This window comes from Pseudorasbora parva, chromosome 1, assembly GCF_024679245.1.
Source record: "Pseudorasbora parva isolate DD20220531a chromosome 1, ASM2467924v1, whole genome shotgun sequence".
Classification (NCBI taxonomy): Eukaryota; Metazoa; Chordata; class Actinopteri; order Cypriniformes; family Gobionidae; genus Pseudorasbora; species Pseudorasbora parva.
The window spans coordinates 25,990,913-26,005,388 of NC_090172.1; the positions used below are offsets into that span (position 1 = coordinate 25,990,913).

The window sequence follows — 14,476 nt, forward strand, 5'->3', positions numbered from 1 at the left end:
AATGTTGCTGCTGGAGCATAAATAATACCTGTAAAATTATAAAGCTCATGCAAAATTATTTTTACACGCGAAACATGAACTCATGTTATATTGCACAGTGTAAACATAATCAAAGCTTCGAAAACACACGAAGAACGGAACCTTTAAAGATACTTAAGTGGGACCTCATTCGTAATTCTTTCACAATGAGCAAGTGAACACAAGCAAGAGTCCTGTTGTTCATGAATATCAGCAGTGCTCCAGGTTATCACAAGTGTTCAGAAGAAGAAGAAAAAAACATCAACTGCAAGTGAGATTTTATACAGCAGTTCAAAAACAAGAAGCTAATATTGAGTAACTTACATTTTAAACACTGCTTCATTTGTTTTTGCGACTACCAATGAAAACAAGGCCATGGTGATTTGTTCTTGTTTTATTTAATTGGTTGAGGGAATTATTTAATAAATCAATCATTAACACAGTCATTCCTGAATGAATCTGTGTCTTTGAACAAATCGGTTGAATGAATGATTCAATGACTCCCTCATAAAGAAAGTCACTTGTCGCCACCAACTTATGTGATGATTAGGGCTGCACGTTTTCAAGTTTTTCATTAACCGTTAACCGATGTCCTTAGCGGTTAATACTCGGTTAACCATAGTGTGCGTCAGGGTTATTTTTAGTTTATTAATTTGACGACCGCCATCTCCGTAGTGAACACGCCTATAGAGAGAAATGCACATCATGGATTACCTAATCAGAGAGTAGCCTATTTCTTTTCATTTTAAATTGTTAAAAGACATTTCGAGCTTTCTTAAGATGTATTTCATGTCTGTGAGGCGTACGCTGAGTTTCGTTAAATTAGGATGACATGCGCGCTCCAGTTCACGAGCAATGCAAGTGGCCGCGAGGGTGCCTGCATGATTAGGGCATGTAGTAAAATATGCAGCCGAGAATGATTCACACAGCGTTTGACTCGCGTGGCTGAGCCTCTCCCGGTAGAGAGCTCAAGCATCTGTGGACTCGTTCCTTCAGCTCTGGCCTTCTTGCTTTCAGTCCGCGATTAGCTTTTTTTGTTTTCTTCATTACAGTTAAAGTAACGTCTGCTTTTCGCTAGTCCCTCACAAGTTTCTCACTTCAAACTTTCTTTCTTCTGCTCCGTTATGCACAGCGCGCGCGGCTCCCGCTCTGCTTCTGCCCTAATACGACTTATAGTCCAGTGCGACTTGTTATTTTCCTCTTCATGACGCATTTTTTGACCGATGCGACTTATACTCCAGAGCGACTTATAGCCTGAAAAATGCGGTAAGCACTGCATTGCAATACTTACATTTTGCCCTGTCACTCTCAATTTTAAAGTGCTCCCACCACGCTCTACTTTTCTTTGCCCGCTTAGAAACTAAGCTGGTCATGACTTCTTCTTGTGGATATTACAAATGTCTGGGAGCGCTCTGGCGGTCTCTAGTGGTGCAAAAATATATTACAACTAAATTCAAAGTACGTCATTGACGCCACTTAACCGAGCAAAATGTTTCACTCGGTTACGCAATTTTTAACGGTTAATCGGTTAACCATGGACACCCCTAGTGATGATAAAACATAAAAAGAGTCACTAAAAAATCCCACAAACATTTAGAGCTGAAGAGTGGAATTGTTTGGGTCAGGAATATCTTGTCTTATTCAGTGTTTTAAAAGTTTCAAAAAACTGATTTCTGCCACCACCCTTCTGAATCACACAAATCTATAGACGTCCAGTGAAGTTTTCACCACAGCCGTTTCCTCTGAGAACGCAAGGGGGGCAGTGGCTACTCCAAAAATTTAGATGAGAAAATAATACACAGTACAAAAATAAAATACTATGAACCACAGTATTAAAAAGTGTATAAATCAGAGTTTTTGCTACATCAATGCCACATCAGCGGTTATAATTACAGCAAAAGGGATCGTCTCTCTTGCCTCCCCAGAGGTAAAGGTAAAGAGAATAAATGGTGAAAAAAGTCATGTGAGAGGAGACAATGCTTTTTTCCACTGCACTTTGACTGTCCTGTTAGACTGTTCACGTGATACATCCTGACTCTTGTTTCCATGCACGTTCCTCCTCCACAAGTTAATCAGAATGAATAGCTAAATAATGGTGTTAATGGGGAGACTAATTACAAAGTAAGTAAACAACTCACCCACTTAGATATCACAGCTTAATGTCACGTGACACAGCTTTATGTTGTCAGCATGATCTTTGAGGGCTTTTTAGTGAGCTTTTTGGTGAAAGGTAGACTACATTTCCATGTCTGTGACACCATGACACATTTAGTGTTTACTGAGTTTTGATGACTGATGATCTGAAAATAATTTGACAACAGTTGACAAATAAAATATATAAAAATTAAATTTGTTAGGCATACTGTGCTCTAAAGTTATTTTGGAATTTTAAAAAATTCACTTAATTTATTAGAAATATATTGTTTAAATTGAATAAAATAGAAGACATTGTTACATTGCTAATGCAAAACAAAAAATATTAAAACATAATTGTATTGATTGTTGTTGTCTTCTTGATAGTGTAAGTAATGCGTATTTATTTAACGTGAAAATGTGTCGACATTAAGTCTAACTGGAACATGAATTTCAATTTAAAAAGCATCCTCATTTTAGAACACCACTGCACTCCACTGGTTTGCACAGGCCTCAACAAACAGCACAACAGTTGGAGTTGCATATTGGACAGCTTTTGATGTAGAACTGCGTCTTATCTTTCCAAATCCCAAGAGCCATAATAGAGGAAAGAGAAGAAGGAACAAAAACAGCATAATCTCTCTCATTTCCTGTTATGTTATTGGTACCAAAACGTGAACGCATGCTCGCAGACACATTTTTTGAATGTGTACATACACAATAATGAGCATCAGTCTTCTGCATCCCTCATGGCAAATAGTATTAAAATACACTTTCCAACACAATTTCATGCACACAACCTCATACTTTGTCATATAATCCCTTAAAAGGAAGGAAAAACTCAATCCCTCGATCTACTTCAACCTATATCCTACTAAGGCAAATGCTCTCTGCCTCTTTCTTTCTCTCTCTCTCTCTCTCTCTCTCTCTCTCTCTCTCTCTCTCTCTCTCTCTCTCTCTCTCTCTCTCTCTCTCTCTCTCTCTCTCTCTCTCTCTCTCTCTCTCTCTCTCTCTCTCTCTCTCTCTCTCTCTCTCTCTCTCTCTCTCTCTCTCTCCCTGTCTTCCTCTTCATACTGTAAACAGAGGTGCAGACACCATAATCTCTCTCAGTAAAAAAAGGGCTTCTCTCCAAGGCCTGGGGCCATTGAGTCTGTTGTTCACGCGATCTCTCTCTATATGACAGCTTTTACAAATGTAGGAGGGTGAACCATCCATCGGTTACACCAGATGCTTAATTATGCAGAGATTTAAAATAAAGACCATAAAAAGTTCAAAGGACATGAGTAGGGCAAATATAGGCAGATCATGCAGAGTTCAAAGCAGTGATAAGCAGTGTTGTTATTCCCTCTAGTGGATGTGAACAGAACTGCACGTGCTGCTGCAGAAATGCAAATATATGTGTGTGTGTGTGTGTGTGTGTGTGTGTGTGTGTGTGTGTGTGTGTGTGTGTGTGTGTGTGTGTGTGTGTGTGTGTTTGTGTGTGTGTGCATGTGTGCTTGTGTGCGTGTGTGCGTGTGTGCGTGTGTGTGTGTGTGTGTGTGTGTGTGTGTGGGCCATATATACGTGTATATATGTATAGGCCTAGTCACCTCCCAGGAACAGATTTCTGATTTAAATTTGTTCACGATGTAAACTCTGTGTTTTTATTTATTATCATCAATTTCATTGCTTTAAATATTTTTGAAAATATTATTTTTGAGAGGTTTAAACTGAGGTTTAAACTTTTTATTAGAAGTAAGAGCATAAATGATGCAAGAAATAAATGTAATCTCTTATTAATCAAGGAGTTGTTGTGAGGAGGACACATGTAAAACATTTATTAAGAGATGAATGTTCCACAGCAAGTGTCAGTTCTGCCAGCTCGCATCAGCTGACTGTCTGCCTATAGTAATACAGCATACATACACTCTAAAAATGCTGGGTTAAAAAAAACTCAAGTGGGATATTAAAAAAAGTACAAAACCAGCGGTTGGGTTCAATGTTTTACCCACCCTTCTATGTAGTTTTATTTAACTCAACTATTGTTTAAAAATGACTGTATGGCTGGCATAAAATGAACACAAAATATGTTGGAAATTAAAAATTAGGCAATTATAGAGGCAACAAAAGGTGAACATTTATTAATAAGCAATTTAATAAATGTTTATTGTTGAATTATTATTAATTAATCTCATTAATAGTGTTCATTTGTTAAACATTTCCAACATACTTTGGGTTCATTTTAAGCCAGCCATACAGTAATTCTTAAACAATAGTTAAATAAAACTACCCAGCAGGTTTGGTCAAACATTTAAGGCTATAAGCTCCTATCAGCTGCTATCATGTTTCTCCGGAGCTAATTACCCTCCTCCACCCCCAGATCCTCCACTCGTCAGTCAGGATTTGGCATCTGATTCCCACTTAATTAGGTTGTACATTTTAATATTGGCAATATTGCTATCTGCAATATGTTGTTTCTGTTGTGATTACCATAGGGGGGTATATCACTGCTTTCATCCATGCTAGGCTGCCTGGATTCCCAGGGAGTTCTTGTCAGAACAGAACCATACCGCCAATCTAAACTATATGCTAATTGTCTATCACTGTTACAACAGTGATCCTGACAGAAATCATATTATGTGCACACTAAAGGGCTTGGATTACAGTATGGTAGAAGAAAATAATAAAGATTAATCAGAGTGAATCAATTACAACAATTCTACTGGGCATTTTCAAACCCAATCATCCATTTCTCTAATGAAAGATGTTCATATACAAAGAATTGGTCCCTGTCACTGATTCAAACTGAGCTTTTTGTCAGTAAGCCAAGCAGTAAACACAACACTATCAGAGCACTGAAGGACTTCACAGAGAGCAATGTGTGTCGGGATACTGCTTTCAGAATAAACAGCAAGGAAACTGCTTTTACTAATTGACAAGCGGATACTGAAGGGGTCAAACAAAGAGGATGGGGGGCAGGATGGGTTGAACAGAGCATATGATTTAAAAACATTCACATATCAACAGTTATAAGTGTTGAGCCCCTAGGTGTATATAAACACACACCTGCTGTTTACAATCATGTCCATTGCCTCTAGGTGTGTGTGTGCTAATCCCACCCACAAAACTGACTGACGGATAGATATAATGACCTGCACTGAAGAAACAACAAACCAATGAGAGTTGAACAGTAATTAATCCATCACTCATGCAACACCTCACAAATCTGACTCAAAATCAATAAACTCATGCTGGATTAGCGATATAACATCTTGCATAAATAACACACTAATGTGAGTGCATTTTTGTCTGTATTCTGTTTAACACATCTTAGCCAATCAGAACTGCAGGACAGATTGAGTATTTATTGCAGGAAGATACAAAAAACAGCAGGAATACACACACACACACAAACAAATATGCAAGCAAATGGACTAAGGGTGCAAAAGATGCAGCTGAGAGAGAGAGAGAGAGAGAGAGAGAGAGAGAGAGAGAGAGAGAGAGAGAGAGAGAGAGAGAGAGAGAGAGAGAGAGAGAGAGAGAGAGAGAGAGAGAGAGAGAGAGAGAGAGAGAGAGAGAGAGAGAGAGAGAGAGAGAGAGAGAGAGAGAGAGAGAGAGAGAGAGAGAGAGAGAGAGAGAGTTAGGCCTCCTGCACATAAACACACACACACACACACACTGAGGTGGTGTGACTCTTTGACTGAGCTGTGCATAGGCTTCCAGCTGGCCTGTCTTTCAGTTAAGCACTGGGCTGATTTGTTCTCCAGTATATAAAGATGCCACTATCTCCACTCTCAACTGCCTATAAACTCAATTAAGTCTGTCAGACATTCTCCCTCCTATATTGGCCTCCCAATCTCCCTTTCCTTCCCCACCAGAATAAAATGAGAAAACCCACTGATTAATATCTTCAGAATTTTTGTATTTATTATTGATATTTTTTCTTCTGCTTTATTATTTGCAATATTCTGTCTCATTCTAACCCAAAGAAATAGGGATTTTAGTAATTATGACTTGCTTGAAAGCTGTTTTTGAGAACTCATACACACTGGTCCACATAGGCATGGGACTGTACTCAGTGTTTGAGCAGGACTGATTTAAACTGTTTCTAGATCAGAAGAATAAAATGAGCTAAACAACTATAAATCAAGGTATTATTATTATTATTATTAAATATTATAATTTCAATTATAATATTTTAGTTACTTAATCCATGGACACCCCTAATTTCTCTCACTCATATGTGGCCCTGGTTTCAAAAACCTCGAGAACCATTGTTCTTTTTCTAGGTCAAATGTTTGTATTAAAAATGATAAAATCTTAATATAAGTATTTTCAGTATAGACAGTTCATCCAAAAAGTATAATTCTGTTTTCATTTACTCTCCTTCATGTTGTTTCAAACCTGTATGACTTTCTTTATTCTGTGGAACATAAAAGAAGATAAGAGAAATCTCTAAGTGTTTTGTTTTTCGTCCATACACTGGAAGTCAATAGGCTCCAATGTTATTTGTTTCCAACAATCCTCAAAATATTTTTTTTAAGCATACAAAAGAATGTCATACATGACAGGATTTTCAGTTTTTGGTTGAACTATCCCTTTAATATGATTTAATATTAAATTATTCAATATTTACTCATTTTTCGCTAAAAAATATTTTGGGGGGAAATGTGCACTATACATCAGTCAATGACTAGATCATGCCAAAAAGAAAGACTTCAGAAAAGACAGCACTTTATGAATGCAACATTGTGTGTGTATGAGTGCAGATCAAGATTGAGCGTGGAGTGTGGAGCACATTTAGTGAGATGGTTTCCGGAGAATTTAAGATGATAGGTTACATTCCACTGGAGGTTTTCCAGTATTTACCTAAACCAGTTAGTCCACTGCTTGTTGTGCTGTAGCACACTCACTGCAACAGTTAAATTACTGAGCAACAACACATGTAATACATACAATTCCACATAGGAAACACACATACACACACACTATACTGATTATGTTATGATAGTAAACACTTCACTCAGACATACAGCTAATGGCGCACACGCTGAGTGATGCTCTAAAGACCTTATTGTGTGTGTGTGTGTGTGTGTGTGTGTGTGTGTGTGTGTGTGTGTGTGTGTGTGTGTGTGTGTGTGTGTGTGTGTGTGTGTGTCTTAAACCGGCCAGAGGGCATATTGAAAAAGGCCTTCCCTTCCCATACACCCACTCACATAACCCTCTGTCACCACCATTGAATCTGACACTGATCTCTATGTGTGTGTGTGTGTGTGTGTGTGTGTGTGTGTGTGTGTGTGTGTGTGTGTGTGTGTGTGTGTGTGTGTGTGTGTGTGTGTGCATGTGAGTGAGTCAGAGATTCCACAATAAGGATATAATTGAGACTGCTACATTGCACACACGCAAGAGCGACACAAATATACACAACACTCATTTCTCACTCAGAGTCTGTGTATATGCAAGGTAATTTGTTTAACGTTACATGGAAATAAATGTTGTGACGTTATTTCAATCAAGAGGTGCGTCAATTTGTGTGGTTAAGATCTTGTATTGGCAATGCTTGAGACCATGTGTTGACACCATGATGAAATCAAAAGCTACACACTCCATCAATTAGGGTTATAAGAATTGTTGCCAAACATATAACATGCTAGAAACATTATAATCACTGCAATAATGATCCAATCATGTTTATTTAAATCCAAACAGCTATTTTTTTTTTTTTGCCAGGCAGTGTAGAAATATGAATATGCCATATTTTTTGGAGGGTTAATCAGCATTGTCATGATTTATTTTTACTGCAGGGTGAAGAATTATCTTCTATCTGAAAAGAACAGCGAATAAACTTCATTGTGCTTTATCAATGTGCACTGACTCACTCACGGAGTGAAGCCAGTGTTTCCCTGCAGCAGTGATAAGATATTTTCAGTGATCTATGAAGCTGAGTTGGGTTAACCAGCGAAAAAAGAATAGGGCCACGGCCTCACTGCACCATTGAGAGGTGTGTGTGGTCAGGGAAAATCTCCTAATGTGGGCTTGCAGCATCCAAGATGAGTCTGCATGTGCCAGGAAAAGCAGCCAGCATGAGGATTCAGACTCAAAGGATGAGCGGAATGAAAGGCACGTATTGAGGCAAAAAAACATAGGTTATGAATTCGTTCCCTCACAAAGACAAACATTTCAAAGAGCGAACAGCATAAAGAGAAAGACAATTGTCCAAATCAATCCAAACCCTCTAAGTGTATGGACAAAACTTTTCCAAAATCTTCTAGCACTGGTCTGGGTGGTCAACGCTGTCCTATTAACCTTGAAAATCTGCCAAAATAAACAAAACTCATCTTAGAATAGTATTTAACGGAAAGGGTTTAATGGAAAAAGCGATTTTGTGCCCCTCGTGCCCTCTGCCTCAACTCTCTTGGAGAATGTAAACAAAGCATACTTGATGGACTTGTTATAGAGAAGAAATACCCATAATTCAATGCAGACCGTATTGATAGTGAGGACTTCGGTTGCTCTAAAGGGGTTATTTACCACTGGACAAACTTCAGCAAAAATTCGATAGCTAAAGCAGGCTTACATTTGAGAAAATGGAACAATGGAGTGCAGACATGTAGGGAAGAAAGAGGGTGTGAGTGAAATATGGAGAGAACGCTATTGCTCTGGAATGGCCGCCTAGCTGAGATAACTATCAACGCCGCTGTGAGAACGGAGCAATGCGTTGTTGTGCTGGGAAAAAAAGACAGCTGTATTGGAAAAGATTGCTTTTTTGTTGTCCACATGACTGGATTAATATGAACATGGAAGGTGGAAAACATCTGCTGAGCATTACGAGCCGTCGGGGGACACCCATGCACCTCTTGCGCCTTGGAGCCTCACAAACACACGTGCAAAAAGACACACGCTCGCACTTACACAATCCACACGTTGCTCATTTCCTGCCTGGAAAGTGAGGCCAGGCCGTCAGCACCGTTTCGTGACTCTCTTTCTATACCTTCACAAACCCTCCCTAACAGAAACTCAAGTGGAAGTTATAGAGGCGTTTCCACATCAGCACTATAATACAGTAAAACATAAGCATGCCAGCTGGACACTTATTCAACCAGATACTTGATCAGTACTAACTCACTGAGGAATGTAAAACCAACGAAAACAAAATGGAGAGGATGACATCATAGCGAATGGAGGGAAAGGGAAGAGTGGTGGAGCTTAAAGTGCTTTAAAGTGGAGGATGATGTAATTACAAGCATGAGTGTTGAGCATCAGTTCACAACTTGGCTCATGACGTTCATTAATATAGACAACATGGAGACATTTTGCATGTAGTCCGGTTACTGAAACTTTTTCACACCAGGTGATTTCACATCAGGCTACCATCCTACTGACTTTCTGAAAGTCATTTTGTTTCCATGGAGAAGATTGACTGAGAGAGAACGGCCAAACCTCCGACAACGAGCAGATGATTCAGGCTCTCTGTAGACATGTTTTCAGATCTGCCTTTCATTTAGGATGCTTTTTTTTCTTATCTAAATATTCATCGCGATTAAAGAATCCACAAATCTGCTGTAAGGCCCACACTGAGCACATACTATTGAGTCTTGTCAGCAGGCCTGTGGATTTAGCTATCCCAGCATGCCCATGAATGTCGTAGCATGGCACTAAGGCAGCAATGCACTCTCAGCGGTTACCACTAAAAATAAACAAAGATGACAACGACAAACGCTGCGGTTAGCACTGAGTTGCATCTGCCAAATATGAGCTAATGCTATTTAGTCAGGAAGGCAAGAAAAGTCAAAAGAAACTTGCATGTTACCTTAGCATAACATGAGAAATTCAAGAAGTTGAACAACCGCAATCCCTGGACCACATATATCCCTAGTTACATCACTCATTTAAATACTACCAGAAACATTTAGAGATTCAAAACACTGTTATTCTCTGTGAAATCCTTTCAAAGCATTACCACAGATCTGGCCAGACCTTAGTGTTTATAAAGACTTAAACTGAGTAAAGAAATGGTCCCAGACTACATAACCTACTTTCCCGGCTAAATTAAAGCCAAAGCCTTTCGGTTACTTGACGTAGGCTGGTTTACATGAATATGACAAAAATGCATAGTGATGTTTAATCAAATATTCACTTGAAAGACAATTTGAATGTATTGATATGCACTGCAGTGAAAGCTTTTTGGTCTGTAATGTTTTGAAAACAAATGTTTATGCTCACCAAGGATGCATCTATTTAAATAAAAATACTAACACCAGTAATATTGTGTAATATTATTTAAATTTAAAATAACAGTTTTTGATTATACTATATTTTAAAATGTATTTCTGTAATGCAAAGCTGAATTGTCAGCATTGTCCAGTCTCCATATGCTGATTTGATGCTTAAGAAACATTTATTATTATTATCAATGTTGAAAACAATTGTGCTGCTTAATACATTTTTAGGATTCTCTGATAGTTTAAAAGAACAGCATTAATTTGAAATAAATTTGTGTGTCTTTACTCCCACTTCTCATTCATTCAATGCATCCTTGCTAAATATCTCTTTTTTTTTTTTTTAAAGAAGAATGAGCCAAAACTTTTTTTCTGTTCTCTCTGTTGTGGTCGATGGGTACTCATATAAACTATAAAAACATAGTAGTGAGCCAGCTGTTGTTAAGTGATCAAGACTCAAAATAACACTAGATATACACAATCACAATGGCCTATAATTTCAAATGAAACCTGGCAGCTAAATTCCATTAAAAACATCCAATCAATGTAGAACAACGGTCTTTTCAGAAACCACTAATTACGAAACCGTCTGTTTTGAGTTAAATAATAAAATAAAACAATACAGCACTAACCCAGACGCTAAAGTTCTCTTTTAATCTCGTCCAGCAACACACACAGAGAGAATGAAAGAGCATCTCAGCTCTTCAAAATTCTGGAGCCGTTGCCTGGACCACAATCAGAAGACTTTGAGAATCCCGTTTCATGAAATATGGATCAAATGAAATGCCAGAATTTCACCCAGAGAGCCAAAAAACCTCCTGTTCTCTAAGTACCAAGTTTCAGTACCTATAAAGAAAACACAAACATCTAAATCGAACCGATTAAAACATGTTTCTCAGGCTTATTAAGTCTTAACCACACAGACCAAACAAATGTACTCAAGCGCAAATGTCTTAGATGCACCAAAGATAAATACTCGTATGAACTGTTCAGTCTATTACTAAGTACACAAAAATGTTTTAAAAAATTCGGTTTTGGTTGAAATACTCCCATCAGATAGTGTCATATGATGACTGGAGCTGAAGGTCTCCGTGTCTCATGCCCAGAGGGTACAGCTCAATGCTCTGCTTTATTCTGCTGCTTTCTATCTGTTTTATTCCACAAAGAAAGTATAAAAAAGGATTGCAGATGTTGAGTCAGTGAGCAGAAATCTCAGGCCTGGCTGGTTGATAAACAGTAGACTGATACTGCAGTCATGAGACCAACATACCAGCCCTCATTCGCTGCTTAACATATGTAAGAGATGGAGGAAAGATGCCAGAAAATTAGTTATTAATTTAAAAAAAAATAGAAAATTAGAAATTAATAGTTTCCAACTATTTGCAAATTGTGAGAAAACTGCTATTTTAAAGCAGCACTAGGTAACTTTTCAACCTTCATAATATATTTTTTAAGACTCTTGAGATGATAAATCTACTTACAATAGGTTGAATGACACGTCTGCCATTGCCTGATGGGGTCTGTATCGTTTTTAATCGTACTTTTAAACTGCGGGTTTCGGGTAGTAACCCGAGAAAAAGAAAAGAACTACAAAATTCAACTGCTTTACGGCATATACGTCACTTCCACCAACACACACACTTCCTGACATTCGGACGTGCGAGCCCAACTTTGTTCGTCGGATAATATAGTCATGTCCGAAGCAGCAGAGACAAATAAGAAAGAAAAGGTTTTGTTGGAGGAAAGCAATAAGAGGAAATGAAAAAATGATGGGATTAAAGGCAGGACGAGGATCAAAATGTGACCAGGGTTTGCTCGTTGGCGTGAGCTGAAGGAGGCGTGCCCGACCGATGCTGTCCTTACGGTGAGCTACCACTCAAACATTGAACTTACTGAAGTATCATATAGATTCTGTAAAATGGTAACCAATAGACTACTATAATGACGCTGGCTTGTAAACGTGAGCATCGTGATTATTTGGCGTTTAAAAAAAACAAAACCCATGAAATTATATTCATATGACATGCTGAAGCATCTGCCACTGACTGTAACGTTACCTGGGATGAAGACATTTCACACGCGACGCCAGAAGAACTCCTCTTGCAGTTTTCAGGGGAACTGTTAGTGCTGCACCGACCGCACCGACCCGCGGGACGCGCGGGACGCTTGAAGTTATTTGGCCCGCACCGCACCACTGTATATATTTTTACAACACGCCGCGCACCCGCGACCATTAAATAGACATACGGGGTCCGCGGGTTATGAGACGAGACTAGTTCAGGGCTATCAGGGTTGTCATGTCAACAAATGCACGCGCGATGGCATCCCCTGTTGTAGGATGACAGCTTACGACAGTAGTTGAGGACATAATTTTTTCCAAACTGTAGGGGGACCCCGAGAGCAAAAGTAGCCAAGTGGGGCTTTAACCAAGTAGCTGGGACATCTAAGCATAGCGCCGTCTTAGGGATTGCGCCTGCCAATTGCGTCATATCTGCATTATCCTCTGTTTTATTCTGGAGAAGCGCTTTACTCTTAGCAGTGTAAACAAGCATCACAGCAGCCGCTGAGCAAATGCACAAAGTAACATCATAACATAATTTTCAACACACTCAAATGTATCTAATATGATAAACAGAGGTGCGTTACCTCATACTCATGACCGAGAAAAGTGAAAATGTGACTCTCGTCATAGTAAAAGTCCAGCTGCTCGCGAGGCATGTATTGTTAATCTCATTAACAATCGCTCCAGTGGCCATGCTCAGCTCCACAAAACTCGGTCCTGCTCTGCTTCACACTACAGTAACATTAATAACCGCATCCATCAACATGATTTCTGTCAGAGTACTATTTTCCACCGGTTGTGAGGTGAAGACCACATGTCCCAAGATACTGAGCTCAAACTTTGCGTCATCAAACTGCGCCTTTGTTTTGAATAGGCGCCCTCTAGCGGACGGAAAAGTTTCCTTTAATATTACAATTAATTTTCCCAGGGAAAATAGCTTTATAAAAATTAAGGTAATTATTATTATTATAAAACATTAAACTAAATTTTAATATAATATAATATAATATAATATAATATAATATAATATAATATAATATAATCCCACTTCTTATATATAAAAAGTATATGCTTAAACTTTTTTACAACTAATGAGCTTGCTGAATAGTACATTGTGTGTGTGTTTAAACACAGAGCAAGACGATCAATGTGTGTGGTGGAATAGAGTGCATGATGAATGCTTACCTGAGACTGCAGCACATCAGCACTATAAACTATAAACTGAACACACAGAGGTACGAACACACAGCAATGCACTTAACATTACAAATCATGCAAAGTACCAACAGAGAGCACACACCACCACCTAACACAGTTAAGAGTAGTACATAAATGAGCACACTTATAGCTTGGTTACCTCTGAAGAAGGGCATGGTGAACGGTGCCTCCGATCCCCTTGTTTCCCTCTGCCTGCCCTGTTCCGGAGACCTGCGCCTCCTCCAACGCATCACTGTACAGTCCGATAACACACACACCCTGCCTGCCGATCTTCTGTAAAGTTGTCTGTGCTGAATAAATGACAAGTCAGGAATGTGCGTTTTCCCTCATGGATGGCATCATACTCTGAACACATACACACACACACACACACACCTAACAGGAGTTCACAGTGAGTCAGGACGAGAGGATGCAGCTGCATTTCCTTTCACACTTTCTCCCTTTCGCTCTCTCTCATCAGTTCGGTGGCTTTCCATCCTCACTGCAGCAAATTCTGCGGCGTCAGCCTCAAATCAGAGCTTACAACACACACTCACACAAACAAGGCAACACTGTTGAAAATAAGCAAACAGCGCATACACACCACTATGCCGCTATGAAACACCTGCTATTCTCACATCATGTGCTGATGGATCTACAGCATCTATATAAGTGGTTCTAAAATGGCTTTGATTTAAGGAAGATCTTACATTGGACATCACATAGTGATGCAATACAGTGGCAAAACATATATAATTTTCGTTTGCCTCTCATTATTAGTATCACACAATCTGTCCATACTGGCATCTACCTAATTTGACGACTACTATCATGTGAAACATTTTTGATTAATTATCACAGAGATTGA

General features: G+C 38.9%; 1 protein-coding gene across 3 annotated transcripts in view; it reads right to left on the reverse strand.

Annotated features, from left to right (window-relative positions):
- Window positions 1-14,476, reverse strand: part of nhsl2 (NHS-like 2) — a 93,458-nt gene that overhangs the window by 57,879 nt on the left and 21,103 nt on the right. Inside the window, exons 1-2 of one of the 3 annotated variants that reach the window (XM_067437378.1) lie at window positions 14,005-14,130; window positions 13,769-13,914 (exon numbers count right to left, since the gene is read on the reverse strand). The exons of the other annotated variants lie outside the window; for them this stretch is intronic. Coding sequence (XP_067293479.1) covers window positions 13,769-13,859 — 91 coding nt within the window. The 5' untranslated portion in view covers window positions 13,860-13,914; window positions 14,005-14,130. Of the gene's footprint in view, window positions 1-13,768; window positions 13,915-14,004; window positions 14,131-14,476 lie in introns of those variants that run through there. 3 annotated transcript variants of the gene reach the window in all.